Source organism: Barbus barbus (assembly GCF_936440315.1).
Source record: "Barbus barbus genome assembly, chromosome: 11".
NCBI classification, from domain to species: Eukaryota; Metazoa; Chordata; class Actinopteri; order Cypriniformes; family Cyprinidae; genus Barbus; species Barbus barbus.
In genome coordinates, this window is record NC_136739.1 from 18,366,758 (window position 1) to 18,388,192 (window position 21,435).

General features: G+C 37.0%; 3 protein-coding genes across 4 annotated transcripts in view; 2 read left to right on the forward strand and 1 right to left on the reverse strand.

Moving 5' to 3' along the window:
- The window catches only part of LOC306876639 (uncharacterized protein), a 55,643-nt gene extending 49,467 nt beyond the window's left edge, over positions 1-6,176 (forward strand). Inside the window, exons 6-8 of one of the 2 annotated variants that reach the window (XM_079427969.1) lie at positions 360-937; positions 2,661-2,806; positions 3,926-6,167. In XM_079427969.1, coding sequence (XP_079284095.1) covers positions 360-937; positions 2,661-2,806; positions 3,926-4,730 — 1,529 coding nt within the window. In that variant the 3' untranslated portion in view covers positions 4,731-6,167. Of the gene's footprint in view, positions 1-359; positions 938-2,660; positions 2,807-3,925 lie in introns of both variants that reach the window. The other variant, XM_079427968.1, reaches the window with a different exon arrangement.
- LOC306876640 (translin-like) lies at positions 6,169-11,553 on the reverse strand. Its single transcript, XM_079427970.1, has 6 exons — positions 11,280-11,553; positions 10,928-11,021; positions 10,761-10,857; positions 10,536-10,651; positions 10,370-10,449; positions 6,169-7,993 (listed from the first exon to the last, which is right to left on the reverse strand). The coding sequence occupies exons 1-6, from the start codon at positions 11,343-11,345 to the stop codon at positions 7,763-7,765; spliced, it is 684 nt and encodes a 227-aa protein (XP_079284096.1). The 5' UTR covers positions 11,346-11,553; the 3' UTR covers positions 6,169-7,762.
- Positions 11,554-13,016: 1,463 nt separating this feature from the next.
- LOC306877038 (ADP-ribosylation factor-like protein 5A) lies at positions 13,017-20,869 on the forward strand. Its single transcript, XM_079428559.1, has 6 exons — positions 13,017-13,383; positions 17,526-17,586; positions 18,095-18,242; positions 18,320-18,403; positions 18,554-18,705; positions 20,357-20,869. The coding sequence occupies exons 1-6, from the start codon at positions 13,338-13,340 to the stop codon at positions 20,403-20,405; spliced, it is 540 nt and encodes a 179-aa protein (XP_079284685.1). The 5' UTR covers positions 13,017-13,337; the 3' UTR covers positions 20,406-20,869.
- Positions 20,870-21,435: the final 566 nt, after the last annotated feature.

A 21,435-nucleotide genomic window follows, 5' to 3' on the forward strand; every position in this document is an offset into this window, starting at 1 on the left:
ATATATTAAATAAAATTGCATTTTAAACTGTAATGTAACTATAATGTTGTATATCTTGCCGTATTTTTTTATACTCCGTGTAAATTTACCACTGCCATGGTAAATTCATGGGAATGTTTTAAAGTTCAAAACACGTCAAATGCATTGTCTTAAATATTAAAATATTTAAGTGAATTTTTGCAGATTTTTCTGGTCTCTTTTTGTTTTACTGTTCCAATGCAAGTGATTTTAAAACTAACATTTTAAGGTTTTTTACAATTTGATTAGACTTTTTTGATTATCTGTATGCAATAAATGTAACTATTGTTATGAAATTCTGAGAGCTGATCTTCAGAGGTTTGTTTGTTCTTTGTCATCAGTGCCAGGCACAGCCAGGGGCCGCTCGGAGCCCAGAGGTGAGGAGAGGAGCAGGGGCCTGGGTGTGAACCGTTCAGCACAGCACCGCTGGAGTACCATCAGCAGCCTGAGCGCAGACAGTGGTGTGGTAGGCTTGAGCGATGAGCGTGAAGATGAAGAAGAGCCTCGTCGCACCCGCCACAGTGCCGGAGCCGAGGTAGAACGTGTAGACAGTGGCATCGGCCCTGGATTATCTCGGGGCTGGAGGAGACCCTTGCCGTCCCTCAGGGCCTGGGATGCTCAGCAGCCCTGTCCCGACTGTGGACACAAAGAGGGGGCCCGTGAGGAAGGCATGTGTGAACGCTGCTCCAAGCTACGCACAGAGCGCAAAGAGGCCATCCTAGAGTTTCTCAACACTGAGTCGAGTTATGGAGAGGACCTGCGCATCATCAAGGAAGAGTTTTACTGCCCCATGCAGAGTGCAGGGCTGCTCACAGCAGAGCAGCTGGCCGTGGTCTTCAGCAACGTTCAAGAGCTCATTGATGTCAATGACAGGTTCACAGAGCACCTGCAAGACAGCATTGATCAGGCTTTTGATCAGGTAAGGACTGCTAGTGATGGAGTGACATTTTTCCAGGCCAGTGGCCATTTCAACATTAACATAAGTGTCAGTTCCAGAATCTACTGATTACAAAAATTCTGGGGAATTTTAGGAAATCATTAGACCTGTGGTTCTCAACTGGTTTGGGCATGGGGCCCACATTTTCCCATGGCACCCACTTTTTTAGGATATATATATATATATATATATATATATATATATATATATATATATCCTAAAAAAGTGGGTATATATGTGTGTGTGTGTGTGTGTGTGACCCTGGACCACAAAACCAGTCATAAGGGTCAATTTTCCGAAATTGAGATTTAGACATCATCTGAAAGCTGAATAAATAAGCTTTAATAAATAGGACAATATTTGGCCGAGATACAACTATTTGAAATTCTGGAATCTGAGGGTGCAAAAAAATCTAAATATTGAGAAAATCGCTTTTAAAGTTGTCCAAATTAAGTTCTTAGCAATGCATATTACTAATCAAACATTTAGTTTTGATATATTTACAGTAGGAAATTTGCTAAATATCTTCATGGAACATGACCTTTTCTTAATATCCTAATGATTTTTGGCATAAAAGAAAATACCATTAATATAGACCCATACAATGTATTTTTGGCTATTGCTACAAATATACCCCAGGCCAGCGACTTAAGACTGGTTTTGTTGTCCAATCACATATATATACTGTATATATATTAGGGCTGTCAGTCGATAGCATCTGAAAAAAAATTAATCTAATTAATTACGTGATGTGGCGATTAATTAATCTAATTAATCGCAAACTAAATTTGGCTTTGAAAATTCCCACAAAAAAAATTTAAAGTTATTATTGTGTTAAATGTGAAAAGTATCAAGTAGACATTAAATAGTAGCTTTAAAAAAAATTAACAATTTTTTACACAAATGTTTAGGCTACAACAGCCTAACATAAACATATGGAACATAAAAGAAGATGATTTGAGAAACATCTCAGTATTTATTGTTCATCCAATGAAAGTCATTTGTAACCAAAACAGCTTTGTTATACAACATTCTTCTTTCTATACAACATTTTGTTCCACAAAAGAAAGTAATGACACGAGGGTGAGACTTTTTATTTCGTAACAAGTTATGAAAATGACTATAGAATAATGACACTGACAACATCTCTTCTGACTGCAGATATTGAATCGGGACAGCGTGTTTTTCTCAGGCACTCTACTTAATCTTCATTTACTTAAAATGACAGAAGTGTCAACAGCTTTCATGCACGTCTTTCAAAATAAATGTCTCACATCAGAAAAACATTTAGAATTAACTTTTTTTTGTTGTTGATGTTGTTTCTTTGACTCCGTACACTCCGTGACCCACTCAGAACGGTCTTGTAACCCACCGGTTGAGAAATGCTGCATTAGACTGTATATTAAACTACAGTATATATATATTTAGTGAGGATGCATTCAATTGATCTAAAGTCACAGAAAAGACATAAATATGTCTATATTTATTGCACATATATAAATGCAATGTTTCTTCTATTTCAAATAAAACCTGTTCTTTTGAACTTTCTATTCATTAAACATTTCTGTAATCCTGAAAAAAAATTAAAATCTAGAACTGTCTCTACAAAAATATTAATCAGCACAACTCTTTTCAACACAGATAATAAGAAATGTAAAATAAAGTAATGGTAAACCTAAATTAAACAGTGACTGTCTCTCCACAGGGCGATGAGGACCTGCAGACTGTGTGCATTGGAGAAATCTTCTTGGAGTTTGTCAACATGCTTCCAGCGTTTCAGACCTACTGCCTGCAGCAGTCCACATCTGTGAACATGCTCAACACACTGGAGAAAGAAAAAGAGCTTCTTAGGTACACATAATATATAATATAAACTGCTCAACTGGTTTTCCACTGTCATTCAGTGTTACAAATAAAGGTAGTTAAGCATCAGTTAGTAGGTCTTTTCAAATATAATCCTTCAGGATTGTACATGCACTATGCACTTAATATTTCACTAGCTTCACCATTAAAGGGTTACTCCACACCAAAATGAAAATTTTGTCATTAATCACTTACCCCCATGTCGTTCCAAACCCGTAAAAGCTTTGTTCGTCTTCAGAACACAATTTAAGATATTTTGGATGAAAACCGGTAGGCTTGTGACTGTCCCATTGACTGCCAAGTAAATAACACTGTCAAGGCCCAGAAAAGTATGAAAGACTACATCAAAATAGTCCATCTACCATCACTGGTTCAATCTGACTGTTATGAAGCAAGGAGAATACTTTTTGTATGCAAAGAAAATAAAAATAACGAGTTTATTCAATTTGTTTCCTCTGTGTCAGCGTAGCGCCATTTTGGAGAATATCCGCTGGACGCAAACTGCGTACGCTGTTCTGTGTCAGCCACACCACATACGTTTTCTACGCTTTGATTTGAACAAAAACATCATATCTGTGTGGTTTGCGTCCAGCGGATATTCTCAGAATTGCTTTCTTTTTCAAATAGTGACTGGGACATGAATTTACATTTGATTTAAAAAAATATATAAAAATCTTTGCCTTATTTCAGAACACCTCTGCACACCACTGAGATGTGTGTGTGTGTGTTTATACATGAAAGAAAGAAGTCTATTTTTTTTTTTTTTTTTTTTTACAAAGAATTATTTTTCGTTAAGTGTTGTAATTGGTAAAGTGGTTAAAGCCTATTTTTATTGCCAAAATCAAGTTTTTTATTAGGTTTTTATGTTGCAATAATTAGAAATGATTATTAAGCCATAACTTCATAAACTAGCTATAACTTGATGACATACTTAAATCAGCACCAAAAATGTATACCCACAATGTTCAATATATCACAAAATGTTAACGTTTGCAGTGCGTAGTGACCAGTAAGCCAAGTGACAGTGAAGTAGATCTTGCATGTTGTGTATGCAATATGTGACTCAAATTGAAAGTATATGAAAGTTTGCTCCTTTACATCCCTCAGGATATTCCTCGACGTGTCCCAGAATGACAACACAGCACTCAGGCGCATGAACCTGCGCTCCTTCCTCATGGCACCGCTTCAGCGTGTGACCAAGTACCCATTACTGCTAAGTCGCATCAGCAAGGTCACCAATGAATGTCACCCAGACTACTCCCGCTTAAAAGAGGCCAAGAGCCGCGTGGAGTCCCATCTAGAGCACATCAACATGAAAACCAAACAGGAGGGAACAGCCACATGGTCCTTGCGCTCTTTCCGGCGCGACAGCCGCAAGAACCGAGAAGTCGTTAACATTGAGATGAGAGAGCTGTCAATGAAGACGGTGGGATGGACGCGAGAGAGCACACGCTTCATCATGGAGGGACCACTCCAATTGGCGCAGCCAGCCGATGGCCAGTGGCTTAAGAAGGGAAGCAAATCCCTCAAATTCCAGAACGTTCAGAGTTTACTCATGGTACGCACCCAGCGCAACGCAGACACGGTGACTGAAGGGAGTCTGGAGACCTCGGAGATGGTGCAGGACGGTGTACTGGTGCTCATCAAGGACAAGAGCAGCGGGAAGTTCACTGTGCTACGGGAGCCAATCTGTCTGGCAAACTGTGTGGTGTCCGCCGACACGGACTGTGAAGACACCTTCGAGGTGCTGGACATCCGACGCGAGGCCTTCGTTTTCCGTGCCTCCGACAAACCTCGCACTCAGCAGTGGTTTCGTCAGATCAAGAGATACGCTTGTGATTTGGGATCCTGGAGAAAGAGACGCAACGCTCTCCCTAATATCATGATTAACACAACCCAGAGCCGGTCATGAGACTGAGCCCTTAGCAACACATCCCTCATCCCTTCCCAGCATAACTCTGATGTAAATAATAATAAAAAAATCAATATTTTGTTGAGCGAACAGTATTTGTGTGGGGGAACCGTATCTGAGTAGATGTTTCTCCACCAATGGACTTTTAAATCACAAGGTTTTACTGTGATTTGACTCATTTGTAATATAGACTGCAAGAGGGCACTTTGTATGAGTGGAAATAAAGTAAATGACATTTGGGAAGAGGAAAAATCCACTGTCAAGCAAAAAGTTATGTCCTTTGGCATACCAAAATGAGGGCCTTGTTCGGCGCCTCTCTGCTGCACTTGTAAAACACTGATTGTACAACCAGTTTTCTACTGAGAATAAATGTTCTCAGTTGCGAAATGGTATTTGTGATAAGCATAAGGGAACATGCTTGTGATTGGATGGACTTTATGTGGACTTTTTTTTGGATCATTGTAATTCCCTCTTCTCTCTCATCTATTCCCACTGCCATTCAGGAGCAGTTCTCGTTTTTGTATCACTGTGCTGGTTTACAAAACAGCAATAATCGTTATTGTATTATGTAGCAGTCGAGCTGTTTTTATTCACAGGTACCCATATTCTTGTTATGGGTGATGTAACAAACATTTTTTGGTATGTTTTCTCCACAGTCTAATGAGGGTGTAGCATCAAGTATTATCATTGCCACATTAATGGTTGTGCTGAAACCATCAGTGGCTATATAAGATCTTTAATTAGAAAAATGTCAATTGGATGCCCCCCCCCCCAATTCTGGTTTTCTTTGTGATCTCTGAGGGGGAGAAAATATGTGCCTTTCTTTCTTTGATACTGAATGAGTCCTTAGTACTATTTTGTTCAAGTGTTTTACCCACGAATCGGGCCTTATGTCAAATTGAGAAAAAGATGTATAATTTTTCAGTAGCTGCTATTATATTCTGGCTTCCCATTGATATACAGACTGTGCTTTATGACAACTCGTTAAATGTTAACTGTTTTTGTTTGATGCACTTTAATATGAAGGTCCTAAAACTGGAGCGAGGACGCTGTTCTACAGTTTACAAAGCTTTACCGTACTTTGTTTTAAAGATTGTTTTAGCTTTAAGAGAAAAAAGAACCACAGTTGACTTCAGCAATAGCAATCAATCACAGTCATTCTGGTCTCTCTGTATGTTTAAAGTCAATACTGATGGATAGAAATGGTCACTATCACTGGATTTAGGCGTTTAGGTTTCAACATGAATATTTACTGTTTTTTCCAATGGCATTGATACTGTTAGAAATCTCATACTGTAGCTTCCACATAACACAATGAAAAGAGTTGAACCTGCCAGGACTGAGACCAATCAAGCTGTTAAATACTTTTTTCCATTCTTAAATTTTTTTTTTTGTGTGTAAAATATTGTGAATTACAATTAAAAATTACGAGTATTCATCTCTCTCAACTGACTCCATATATTCTGAGAACATTATCCCCAGTGGGAATCTTTATTACATAACATTAGTGAACAAGCGAATATTTTCCCAGTCAAAAGCGAAAGTCGAAAGTTTAACCACCACATGAACAAGGCATTTCAAATACAAATACTCAGAAAAGCTAAGAAAACTCTCTTTGGGGAGAAACAGAGAACACAAAGCATTATTGCAGAGAATTTCTTTTTAACCATTTTAAGTAAAAGCCCCCCAAAAACCCTGAAAGAACAGATAAAACATGCACCCACAAAGAAGCCACAACAAGAAGAGCAATAAAAAGAAGTCAATGCACTAAGAATCCACAAACAAAATAGGGAGGAACATAAAAGTTGCCATAAACCTTTACAAAGGAAAACAAATGCATTGTCAGTTTGTCCTTTGAAAACATTTGTTTGGAAGGTTTTAGTGTTATTTTTCCAAAGCTCTTCCTGAAACGACACTATCTGCAGGTTTAACATGCAACAACACAAGAGCCAGAACAAAAGGAAAGAAACATATGAACCGAAAAGCAGAAGTGCATGTCAAATATACACTAATAAATCACTTTGATCTCAAGTATTAATCCAAAAATTAACATTGCCATTATTTACTGCTTCATGTAGTTCCAAACCTGTATAACTTTATTCTGTGTATGACAAAAGAAGAGATATTGAAGATGTTTACAGTGGTTTTTCTCCACATAATTAAAGTCAATGGGGTCCAAAACAACACTAGACTCTTTTGACTTTGTATGGAAAAAAAATATTGCGTTCCCCAGAAGAAAGTCAGTCAGACAGGTTTGGAGCGACATGAGGGTGAGTAAATGTTAATTATTGGATTAACTGTCTTTTTAATGGAGAAATACATGAAAGTATAAATATGTACCAACAGCAAACCAGTGGTGAAGGAAACCACTAGATGACTTAAAGATGTAATATGTATTTACGGCATGAAACTAAACATTTTGGCACAAGTTTTAAATTTATCTTCATGTACACATTAGCAAGATACCATTAACGTCATTTGAACTGTTACATTCAAGGAAAGCACTTGGGTACAAAACCCAACTAAATCAATAAGCATAGGTGTGTATGAAATGTAATATTTATGTAGTTTAACATTAAGAAAATGTCTTGATGTCTCGACCATACATAAAGCCATAAAACAGGCACAGAACTTCTGTTTTTAACAGCATTTTTAAGTATCTCCCACCCAAAAGTTTTTTTCCTTCTTGTTTGACTGTACAAGACAGATGGCTGAGACAAAAACATCAATAATAGTAAAAAGCATCCAATCAAAAAAAAATAAAAAAAACAGCAAACAAATGCATCTGTACATAAGCATCTCTCAACAAAAGTGAGAAAGAGAAGATCTCCCCACTAAAACCTGAACTGATCTCGGTCATGGTGGGCAGGTGGCTTAAAAGACACCGCCCAAGGCTGCTGGGGCTTCAAAACCTCCATCCCCTCCCCTCTTCCTCTCACCACCTGCTCGCAGACAGGTTTAACCACTCTTCCAGTCGTGGAGAATCCCAGCTTGGGTAGTGCCCCGCGGCCTCTTGTGTTCCAACACCGCCTCTACTTATCTCCTCCAGCCTCCTGCTCCTTGGCAAGACCTCGGATTGAGAGATCGTACACCACCTCCTCGATCTTCTTCACATCATACTTGAGGCCATCGTAGCGCTTGCGAAGAGGGTCGTTTTTTAAGTTGAGCAACCGAAAGCCAGAGTCAAGTTCATTGATAAAGTTTGAGATCCTAAGTGGACGTCCATAGTCCCCTGCGGTCACGCTGTTTACTGCCAGCCTGGACTAAATTGAAAAAAATGCAACAGGTACATTTTGCTTTTAGTTTGATTTGCATTCTTTCCACTCTTGTTAAAGTTAATTTCACATCAAGAAGGCAAAATCCACAATAATGCCCCAAAATATCATAAATGAATGCCCTAACAGTATTAGTGGGATGCATGATTTGAAAATCTGAAAACAAATAAGAGGTATATTTTTTTCAAGCAATCAGTTTTGCTGCATAAAACTAACATTATGCCATGCTTGCTTCAACAGCACATATACTACAATTAATGGAAAGAGTTTGTTGCAATATACTAATTCTGACAATAAACGGGGTATTTAAAAGAAAAATTTGGTTAATACTGCACATCTTTAATAAACTAGCGGCACGTTGTAACAATCTCAATGATATGCCAACACAGCAGGTAAGGGCTGTTCACACAGAACATATTTTTGCATTTCACTGTGCTTCTTTTCCATCGTTTTCTATGTAATTACATCCTAGACTGACATGTTTGACCATTCTGATTACGACTTTTGTGACATTCTAAAACCATGACCCTCAAGTTAAAATAAGTTTGAATTTTTAAGAAGTGCATCAAAACCATACTTTTTTCATTCTGCTGCTCAAATCTCACATTGTTTTTAACACGACCATGTGTGGCCCTTAATTCTGGTTGCTACATGTCATTAAATTCTACCTGTAACCGAAAAAAGTTTTTTAGATTCTGAAAATAATTAGACACCCAATCTGCATTAAATCAACAGTTCTTTTGGATAACTTTGTACAATTCTAATTAAAAACTTGCTCCCTATGTCTCCCTACACTTGTAATAGTGTAATTCATTGCCCAAAAAAGGGAAAACACAAAATGAAGTTAAAGATGAATACAACTGATAGCATTGTTTTTTCCCAAAACATTTCTATTTGTAGATGTTGCAGTAATATTTTTAACGTGAATTCCTTTGGACACTATAACCACATAGTGAATGTCTGATATTGTGAAAGCTGTTATGTATATAACAATGTACTGTATATCATGAATGAAGGGTGGACTATCAATGCATCATGTTGTGTGACGCCAACACCCTAACCCATGTATGCTATAGCTCATTACAACAAAAACCATCAACCCAATGAAAAAAACGGATTGTCACTGCAAACTGCTGTCAGTCTGAACACCCCTTGATACCTGATTCACATTCTCAAAGGGATCATGACAAGACATCAAATTTGCCTAGATCTTTTCACATACACACATCTTTGTCCCAGTAAAACATCCTGCAAGTTTCATAGCCTAACGTAAGATCTGGGGAGAGAGTCATGACGGACCATTTTAATAAAATCAGATATAATTTATTTGTTCACATGGTTTCCCTGTGCTGTACACAAAACTTGGTTCTCGCAAGATTACACGCTTCTCCCTGGAGCTTACTCTCACGAGACTACAGTCTTCTTTCCGGATCTTGCGTTGCGCCTTTCACTACGCCTACGTCATACGCTCCACCTCCTTGTCATGAACACGCCTGCTTGAGCGACCGGAAGCTGCACATTTCGGTTTATAAGTTTTAAGAATCAAGAAACATTTTTCTTAAACTAACGCATAGTTTCACTTCAGAAGTCCTTTATCGACACCCCAGAGCCGTGTGGAGTAGTTTTGTGATGGATGGATACTTTTTTTTCAGATTCAGAAACAGGGGCACCATTCACTGCAATTATAAAGACTGGAACAGGCAGGACAATGTGGAATATAACACCGAATGTGTTCGTCTGAAAGAGGAATGTCAGACATGCCTAGGATGCCCTGAGGGTGAGTAAATCTTGGACTAATTTTCATTTTTGGGTGAACTATCCCTTTAAGTTGAGTCAAGAGCAAACAGATCCCAATTATAATAAATGACGCTTTCTACACTGGACACAGTATAAAGAGACTTGTTCCATTTCTGATGTTCTCAAATACAACAGGACAAATGGAAGAGTAAAGAATGTTCATTTCGATGCATCCAGTTTCTTCTTTGCATCTCTGTACAGCCTTCAGAAGGATCCCAGTGTCAGAAACAAGTGGATGGTTTCATTTTAAAGACACTAACTTACTGGCAATAGTGAGTGGACGGTGATACTGTTTCCTATGCAACAACTTTAGCCAATCAAAACAGTGGCTGCTTACTAAGAAGTCTTAAAGGACCTGCCCCTTAAAAATGTGTATTTTTTATAATTATTTTATTAAAAGAACTTAAAGGAACACATTTATTGTAACTTAACTTAATCCATGTCATGATCCCTTTAATGTTAAGTTAACGTAAACATAAATGTTTAAATACAGTAGCAGGTATATTTATACTACAAAAGATGATAAGATTGATAGTTTGAATAAATTTGAAAGGAAAAAACACTTACCAGCTCACTGGCGAAAATAAGAACTCCTGCAAGATAGTCTTCCACATCCAAATGAAACCCTTTTTCTCTGTCGACTTCAACTACGTAAGTGTAAAGCAGAATTAATCTACAACAGTATCACAAGTATTCAAGATATACAATATAAATAAACATGAACATTACATACTGGCAAGTATTTTTGCCACTTCCTCACGTGTAACCAAGGATTCGCTTTCCAGGTATACAACAAAAGCTGCAAGGAAGGCAAGACGTTGAAGAACAAATCTCCAGTGTTCATGATACCTATGGAAAGATGAGGATGTCCCAGTCTTTAATATAATTATCAAGACAAGAAGCATGATCAATTTAATTACTGAGGGGGAAAAATAGTTTAAGAGGCATCTACACAAACCGATAGTACTGTTCCACAGGGAACTTAGTTTTCAACTCTTCAGTGTGGTTTCTTACAGTGCAGAACAGCTCTCTAGCCTTCAAACACTTGCTGGGAACTGGAGGAGGGAGAGAAAATGTATTAGAAAAAACATCATGTAGACAAAAAGATCAAGTATTTTAACTCACTGTCTTTGAAACCACTTGGTTGATGGACACTTTGAAGAAGAGTGAGGATCTCTCTCGCTGTCTGCTCCAGAACTTGGACAACTTTTCTTATGTCCTGCACAGGAAGAGCACAGAAACATAAGAGTCATGTGAGAGCACATATATGGATATAAAAAAAGAGAGATCAGCAGAACTTTCTGTCTAGACTTTGACATCCATTGTACTTTATCGTGTCTAATTCATAAGTCACAAATGCCCTGTGAATATTACTGATAAACAATATTTTATGCAGAGGTCCATAACAATCCAAACGGACTTTTTCTTTTCTTTTTTTTCCAGGAAACCTTTTATACGTGTCAGTGCAGCTGTTTACCTCTCGAATATCTTGATCTGCACTCAGAAATCCTTGGATGTAGCTAAACATCTCCGTTACAGACATCTTCAAATGTGCTGGCTTGTGCGTCGCTCTTTACTGTGACCAGCTGCTCCAAAAAATATACACTATTTAGATAGTGTATGGATGTAAACAGAGACGGTTTATTAGTCGTCGTGCTTGCGAACCAAACAGCCTGTCGTTATAATTGTATTCATCAGCATGCACGTTCACATCTGCCCTTCCTCTGTTCGTCGCATTATAATGATGTAATGATCGTCTTTCTTCCTGCATGTTGCTGGTAATCCAGACGCCCTCTACTGGTTTTGCTCAAATTCAACTTAGTTTTTTTTTTATTCAGTTGTATTTCTCAAAATCATTAAGCTTTTGATTCGTTAAGAAAGAAGAAGAAGAGCTCTGTTAAATATCTTTCGATATTGGAACCAGGCCAAAGACTATAGACCAGGCTTTGACAAGAATCTAAATAAAAACATGGATTATTCGAGCCTATTCGAGGTGTTAAATCATTTGGGCAATTTAATAATAATAATAATAAAAACTAGTGTGTACAAAATTACCCCTATATAGATACAATTATACAAGAAATGGGGGGGGGGGGGGGGGGGTGCATAATGATATACTGATTATTATTAATAATATAATTAATGAGGTGTTGTTTTGTGAGGGGCCTACCCCCTTGTGTGACCGGGGCCCAATATATGGTGCTGGATAGAGATATAAGAAATGCTTATTTTTACTTCAAGATAAATCACTAATTAATTATAGAAGTTACTCAGAACTGTCAGCAGCAAAGCAACCAAAATCACAAGAATAGACAATCGTCTAATAAAATTAATAAATTAAATAAAAATTAAAAAAGACTTTTAAATAAGGATCATCATTCATTTTACAAATGCAGGCCTAATGAGTTGCACAACTGCTTTTATAATAACAAACTTATTTGTGACCCTGGACCACAAAACCAGTCTTAAGTAGCACGGGTATATTTGTAGCAATAGCCAAAAATACATTGTATGGGTCAAAATTATTGATTTTTCTTTTATGCCAAAAATCATTAGGATATTAAGTAAAGACCATGTTCCATCATTGAGATATTTTGTAAATTTCCTACTATAAATATATCAAAACTTAATTTTTGATATGTAATATGCATAGGTAAGAACTCCATTTGGACAATTTTAAAGGCGATTTTCTCAATATTTTGATTTTTTTTACACCCTCAGATTCCAGATTTTCAAATAGCTGTATCTCGGCCAATATTCTCCTATCCTAACAAACCACGCATCAATGGAAAGCTTATTTATTCCAATTTCAGATTATGTATTTTAAAACTGGAACCCTTATGACTGGTTTTGTGGTCCAAGGTCACATTTATCAAGAACATTTACAGATTTAGGACAAATGTTTTGCTATTTTATTCCTCGTTTTTATGCATAGCATTTGTCTTTTTACAAATCAACTGTCTTCTAGACACGTCTGGTCGCATATTTATTATACTGTACATGTTTGTAGAAATACTATCTCTAGTATCACTCCACTATGATGTCAGTGAGAGTGTGGTTGTAACTCAAAACCTAGTGAGCCGCCTAGCTAGACCGCATTTCCTATGTCCCAAACATGCCGAACATTCCAAGCGCTTTTTAAGTGCCCTGCTATGCTGTCTAGGTAGAGGCTGCGCAATAGATTTAGAGGCAGGTCGCGCGAGTGACTTCCGGTGAGTGCTGCGTGGCTGTAGCTCTGATTTGAGTTCAGCTTTTGAAGCAGCGAACAGAAGCTCGTCTCACTGCCGCAGAACCAAATGAACGCCCTCATTTCCCTTACCTCCAGACATGACAGCACTGAAATGCTGCAGTATTTAGACATCCCGTCCTCACAAAACATGGACACCATTCAAAGGAGAGTATTAAAGGAGTGAATAACTGTTACCGACAGCACTATTTTATACTGAACCGGATCGTTAGCTTAGCTGGCTAGGAGATACAGATAGATTTTCAGTCTCTGCTGCTGGGTGGTGTTGCCCGAGGCCGGACATCAGCGATGGGAATCATTTTCACAAAATTATGGAGGCTTTTTAACCACCAAGGTAGGTAAAGTAGTGTATTTATAAACAATTCGATCACATTCAGTTTCAATATTGACTGGCTAACGTTAAATGGATTTTTACTAGCTAGCAAGTGTCTGCTAACCTGCTGCTCTAGATTCGTTTTAAGACAGCGATGCTGGTGCTTATATAGGACTAAAATATTTATAAACATGTTGTAAATACAAAAATATTCTGAGAACGTACGTCATTACATTAAAACAGTCGATAAGACTTCAATAAACCTGCCTAAGATGGTTCAGGACTGGCTGTTGACAGGTAACTTAGCGTTACTGAGCTCAGGTTCAGTCTCTGTTTATGGAGGTTGGAGCCCTGATATCTTAATTTTTTATTTACTGATAGATAATTGTTGTGTAACATGTCAAACTCTGTGACGCGCTTATGTAATTTATATAAGAATATATGTGGTTGAACATATTTATTGCCATTTTACCGTTTTTTTATGTGTATTGCTATATTCCCCTATGCAATGACATGTTTGGTTTTATGCATTTCATCTGGAAATACATAAAACTTACCAACTGAGTTAATATCAATATAAAGTGAATGTGAAATTCAGTGGTCAGCACTGAGAATAGATTAACCTGCTTATTCACCAGTAGGTAGCCTATGAATCAAAAAGTGAAACACCCATTGCAGCACTCTTTGCTTTTTTAAGCCTGATCATTTGTGCCTCTTTGCTCTGTGATTGTGCATGCTGAGTATTTTGCAACGCTGGTCAGCCTGTGTGTCTGTGACAGTGGTGTAATCCTCAAAGCACTGGGTTTTGTGTCAGCATTACTTGTTACACACGTTTATGTGATAGCCAGTGGTCTCTCATTTATTATACATGGTGTGGGATATCCATAAAGCATAATCTTGTTTGAAAGATTTGCACATCAGTGTATGGGGCATTGAGCATGTGCAAATTGTAACACAACCCAATGGAACGTTTCTTTTCAGTTCTCACCTTACTCGTTAGCTGAACAGATCATTTGATATGGGAGCCTTGTAACGTGAGAGTTGGAGACTGATGCCTATAGTCAGATGCAGCACCATCATTAGTCTGTTTTATTTCTTTTTGTTTGGATGAAGTAGCCTTTAGTAACTCATTAAAGGTGACTTATTATTGTTCAAAAGTTTGGGGTCAGTAGGATTTTTAATAAATAATTTTCGAAATAACTCTCTTATGCTCAATAAGGCTGCATTTATTTGATCAAAAATATCATCATTACTTCAGTGTCACATGATCATTCAGAAATCATTCTAATACGTTTATGCTTATTTACTGCTCAAGAATCATTTCTCATTATTACATTAAAAACAGTTTTGCTGCATAATATTTTTGTGGGAAATGGTGCTACTTTTTTTTAGGATTCTTGAATAGAAAGTTCAAAAGAACAGCATTAATGTAAAATATAAATTAATTGTAATCTCTTTACATTCACTTTTGATCAATTTGAAGTATCGTTGCTGTATTAATTATTTTATTTATTTATTTATTTAAAAAAAAAAAAAAATTGCACTGAGCCCAAACTTCTAAACTAAATCTTTCCATGCGTAAAACACACATCCGTGTTTTTTTTGTCCATGTTTTGCATCACACTGCTGCTTTGCCACACACAACTGCTTAAATTTTTCAAAACATTTCATGCAATAAACAGTGATACGATGATATAATCAGAGCCTGTGAATGGGTAGATTCTAAACATCTCATGCACGCTTTGATTTTTCTTTGTTTCATGTCTATTCTTGTTCAGGTTAGTATGAAACTTTCCAGGAACAAACTTTGAGAATGTGAGTGTAAGGTTTCTTTGAAATGTTTCTCAGTCTTTAGATTAGATGTTGTGATATTTGACACTGCAAATGAAATCCCACCAGCTAGTTTTGTCTTTTTGTTTTAGTTGTCAGCTTTGTGCATTACATTTGTATGTTTATGTAGTGTTAATGTCTTGCAAATGAAACATTTCTTTGGGACATCTACAAATCATCTAATATATTGTAACTGAAGTCACAGATTAAAGTTGCCTTGCTGGTTACATGGATTATGATTTGTTGAAATTGCACAAATGACTTGTGATAGTCTTGGGAACTAGAATAGTTTTGTCATATTTCACAGTTTTCCAAAAAAAAAAAAAGGAAAGTAAAAGCTTATAGTAAAGTTGGATAATTTACAGATATCATTATTTATTTATTTATTTATTTAATTTTTTTGAGACCTTGTCATGCCTCGAGCTTGAGCTCAGCTAGAAAGAGAGACCCGGAACCGTGTGACTCCAGCCATCTTTTTAAATCTAAATGTCAACACAGTTGTATATTTGAAAGTGATACACCTCAAGTTTGTCCCATTTAGCCATGATCTTTTCTGCTACAAAGAAAAGGAATTGGTTTTAAGCTATTTTGTATGTTCTTGTGAATACAAGGAATGAGAAAGCAAAGCATTTCATTGAAGTACTAAAGCTTGTAAATTACAATACACCCTAACATTTGGACCTTCTTTGGCATGTGAATGCTTAGCTTACATGATGATTATATCTGCCTTAAATTCTTAGTGTCATCAGTTTCACAGTGTCTTGGTAAAAGCATCTCTTTGGAATGCTTTTATTTGAGCTTTTCCTCTTTTGTTTGTTATTTTCAAATTTAATGGCCCAGTCTAACAAGAGCAAGACTGAGGTCCTAACTACAGAATGATCTTTTGAGAGCTCTCTCTCTCTTTTTCAGACTAAACAAGTTTCTGTGTCCCCAAAAAGGACAGTGGTCTATCTAGTGTGCATACTGGTGACTCATTTTGTGACACATCTGAATGGGTGTGTCTGAATGTCCTTGAATACCTAATGCAGGTCTGTAGTAGTGACGTGGAGCGCAGTGTTTTCTTCTGTTGTAAGTCTGTTTATGGTGTTGACTCAGATAAGAGGTAGTCATTCCTCTTTAGTTTCTTTCTCTTTATTATCCAATTCATTTAGTCTGTCAATCATCTTCAGGTTCAGGGTGTCTTGTAATTTCTGACCTATAATGGGAATTCTGAATATTTGAAAACTGGCTCATTCAGTTGTTCTCAGACAGTTGCGGTTTGATACGTCATACTGAAATAAACTTGTTATAAATGATGCCTGAATATGATTATCAGTCAATTTGTTTTCGCATCAGTTTCTGCAGATATGAATTCACAGCAAGTCTTCAAATGTTTCCTCACATCCTGTTTTGCAGATGCTGATTTCATTTCCCTTAATGGTTTTATTAAAATTGTAATTGCGTGAGAGATCGGTTTTATTTCCAGACAAATGAGTTTTCGCAATCATTTATGAAGAAACCCACTCAAAAAGGTGACGGATATGTGTATTATATAAAACCTGTTTCCTCTCTTGGGCCTGTTTTGTGGACAGTGGGGCAGAAAAAAAGTGCTGGCTATTTTGCATGAGGCAGTCTGTTAAATTAGATTAAGATATTTGCATTAGCTCTACATATGCTTTTTGCCCATTGCCATGCTTGATAAATTGCTGCGGTATGCAAAGTCCTGTTGCTACTAAGCATTTTTTTCTCTTGTGGAAACTATTCAGCCACCTTTACACACACTCAAAAGTGTTACCACGTCACCTAGTCTGTCATGCCTTTGACACTTTTGCAGGTGCAAACAACTCTATCCAAAGTCATTTAGAATTTGAGATGTAATTGGTTGCAACGTGGTTAATAATGGTACATTTTTAAAATCTGTTATGCTTTATGCATTTTATGGCAAATTCACAGCTTTTTAAAATCAGACAGCAACTTGAATGTCTAAAGTGTACTGTATTATCTCATACACAACTGTTTGTGGCAGGAGCTGGGCCGGCTCTTTTTGTCTCTAGCCTAAAACAAGTTTGAGACATGCAGCATATTTTACACTTTGGGTTTGGCCAATATTCAGTTCTTTAGATCTGCTCCTTCCTATCATGAGAAGGCTTTGACACCACCCGTTCTACTTTGAGTTACTGTATAGGATGAAACATTGCTCAATGACAGTCAAATACTGGTTTTACTCATGATTGTGTATTAAATATTCAAGCTAATTTGAAATCAATCAAAAATCAAAGATGAATGGCTGCAATGCTTTGTATGATCTAAAGCGTTTACTAAAACATTGAACTGTCTTCCTGTTTTTCCCCCAGAGCACAAGGTCATTATTGTTGGGCTCGACAATGCAGGAAAGACCACCATACTTTATCAGTTGTAAGTACTATTGCACTAGTTATAATCTAGTAGTCCATTCTTGATTTTAACAGTTATAAATGAAAAGTTTGGGGTCAGTAAAAACAATAACAGTTTTTTTTATATTTTAAGACATAATTTATACCTGTGATGATACAGCTGAATTTTCAGCTGCCATTACTCCAGTCTTCAGTGTAACATGATCCTTCAGAAATCATTCTAATATATTTATAATATTGTTTCAGGTTTCCTTGAATAGAAATTTCAAAAGAGCAGCATTTATTTAAAATAGAAATTTTATAACATTGTAAATGACTATACTGTCACTTTTGATCAATTTAATGTGTCCTTGCTGGATAGAAGTATTCATTTCTTTCAAAAGATTACTGACACCAAACATATACACACATTTATGCAATGGTGTGATTAGATCATGCAAATTACAGCCTCATTTTGTAGTGTTTTTGTATTTGTGGTGTTGTCCTATTTGTTGTTCTTTTTGTGCTCATGTCTTTTTTGTAATCTCCAGCTCTATGAATGAGGTGGTGCACACTTCACCCACCATAGGCAGCAATGTGGAAGAGATTGTGGTCAATAATACACATTTCCTTATGTGGGACATTGGAGGACAGGAATCCCTACGCTCCTCTTGGAACACTTACTACACTAACACAGAGGTAGACGCACTGAGACAACTGTAAAATGATCTTGAATTGTAAAGAGCGTGTTTCATTAATGTGTTTCTCCTGTGTAGTTTGTGATCGTGGTCGTGGATAGCACAGACCGAGAGAGAATCTCAGTGACCAAAGAGGAGCTCTACAGGATGTTAGCCCATGAGGCGAGTATATGTATGTCACTATGAGAACTGGTATTGCATAAGTGTTCATGCACACATATCTGATGAAGGGATTATTCTGAGACTGTCTGGTTTTCTCTTCTGTTCCTTGATCACACTACTTGATTTCAATTCCTCTTTTCTCTTTATTAGGATCTGAAAAAAGCTGGTTTGTTGATTTTCGCCAACAAGCAAGATGTGAAGGGTTGTATGACTGTTGCTGAGATTTCCCAGAGTCTTCAGCTTACCTCTGTCAAAGACCATCAGTGGCACATCCAGGCCTGCTGTGCCCTCACTGGAGAAGGGTAAAGCCATAAAAACCTACACGATAAACATGTAATGCAAAGATCCAGTAAAATTATTATTATTTTTTTTCCATCAGTAGAGAAGATGTAATGAGTCACAGATTGTGTAAAAGTCTACTGTTCTAGTCATTTTGGCTGAATATGGAACTAGCATCGATGGAAGTGATGAATCAGTATTAGATGTCTAAAAGTTGCTTATACAACAATTGCCGTCAGACAAATGCAGACATGTCCTTGTGTTTCTAGTCAATGTTTGTTTTTATTAACAAACCAGAATTTTCCATCTTTGTTGCCTTTTAAGCAGACAACTATGGAAATATGGAAAACCACATAAGGAAACAATAATCACACTTTGTAAATCAGAATTATGACGTAAAAAATTGAGATTATGACATAAAATGATTTAAAGGGTTAGTTCACCCAAAAATGAAAATTAGTCAAATTTTTTACTCACCCTCAAAGCATCCTAGGTGTATATGACTTTCTTCTTTCAGACGAATCCAATCGAAGTTATATTAAAAATTATTCTTGCTCTTCCAAGTGTTAGAATGGCAGTAGGTGGGGGTTTTTGTTCAACAGTCTAAAAGTAGTCAAATAAAGCGCATCCATCCATGTTAACATGTGCCTCACTCTGCTCCGGGGGGTGAATAAAGGCCTCCTGTAGTGAATCAATGCGGAATCAATGTAGTACAACTTTTTGGGTGAACTAACCCTCTAAATAACGATTTAAAAAATGTTGTCATTGACTTTTTTTCTCATAATTTTTACTTTTTATCTCAAAAAAATACTTTTAGGTCATAATTATTGCTTTAAAAAAAGATTTATTTTTGGCATTTTGGCCTTTGTTTTGATAGGACCGTTAAGTATTGACAGGAACTGAAGTGGGAGAGAGATAAGGGGGCAGGAAGGTCTGCTAGCCAGGACTCTAACTCGGGACCCCCAAAGCACAACTGCGCTATACGTCCATGGCACCTAAATAATTATTGATTTTTATCTTGTAACTTATACTTTTTGTCATTTTGACTTTGTCATAATTATGACAAAATGTTGAAATTGAGAAGTCATAATTATGGCAGTCAAAATTGTTACAAAAAGTTCAAATGAGATAAAGCATCATTGATAAAAAAGGTTGAAATTGGTGTTAAAAGTAAAAAATTATGGCTAAAAGTGAAAATTGATAGCCAAAATCTAAAAAGTTAGAAAGTTCAACTTAGATGTCATAATTTTGATTTCTGTGTTATGCTTGATTTACCAAAGCATGACTTTTGTTTTATATGGTGGAAATGAACTTCCATAGACAACCCTGGCCAATGCAAAATTTCACAAAATGAATCAAAGCAAATTCAAATGACCTTTTTCTAACTCCATTCTGACTGCTTTGTGGATGCATACAGATACCATGATGCACAGAAAATAATGTTTAAAAACATTTAAAGCCATAATGTGGTCCAGAAAGGTCCAGTAACAAAGTGTGGTTGGTCATTAATGTTTGCTGAAAAGACTCATTTTATGGCCAGGGTCATTAGTTCAGAAGCTTTTCTCTGAATAACAGGCAGAAAGCACAAATGTCTTTCTTTGTCCAATTTACAGAAAGAAAGAAAAAAGGATCATTGTTAACTGGCTGAGCTAAATGCCTCTTTCCTGTCCACAGGCTCTGCCAGGGTCTAGAATGGATGATGTCACGGCTACGAGTAAGATGACCTCTCACCTCAGATAGCAGTATGCTCTCTCTATCTTTCCCACCGGACGTGGAGGCTGGGTGTCGCTCACTGTGAAGGTGACCCAGCGACGTCACCAGAACTTGTTTGATTAATTTATTCCAGATTATTGAGACCTGTGAACAAACAATCTTGAACTAACTAACTAAAAAAAGTCAGGACTTGCGAGACAGCATAAACTGTTTTTCTGCGTGAATGACTGTTGAAAGAGTAACAGGGGTTGCACAGACCTTAGACTAAGAGGACTCGTCTCTACCTGGAGTGGCCTCGCTGCTTTTCCCAGCTACCTGACGTGGTGTTGCCCAGTGTGTACAGTCCAGTATTTTCATTAACCTTGTGCCTGCACCTGACTCTCTCTCCTCTGGACTGAGGAGACACGTTACCATGCAAGAGGAGACTGCACTCATGTAAAATACAACTAAATAAAGTGTTTTTATCTGTCATGACAGATGTTTCACACTTTAATTCTCTACAGATTTTTCTCTACGGAGCTTTAAGCACTGTCAAAATTGACAATGTTGAGCTTGGTTATATGTCTATTCTTTACCTCTAGGGGGCGACACGTGGTTTAAAAGGGAACTTCTCATGTTAATTGTTAAAAAGGAATTTAATTTGTTTAATTGTTTAACTTGGAAGAAAAAAGTTATATGTTTAAGAACGATATTAGCTTAATCTTGGCAAAACTTTTATACTAAAATTATAGTATTTCAATACATAACACAGACCAAACATATACATTTATTCATTTATCCAAAGCGACTTACAATTGCTATATATGTCAGAGGTCGCATGCCTCTGGAGCAACTAGGGGTTAAGTGTCTTGCTCAGGGACACATTGGTGTCTCACAGTGGAGAGAACCCGGGTCTCTCACACCAAAGGCATGTGTCTTATCCACTGCGCCATCACCACCCCCATATAATATTATCACAGAATTTGGACTTCAGAGCAGCTTAATTTTGTAATTATTTAATTTTAATAAGAACAGAATATTTTAATACATTTCCATACACT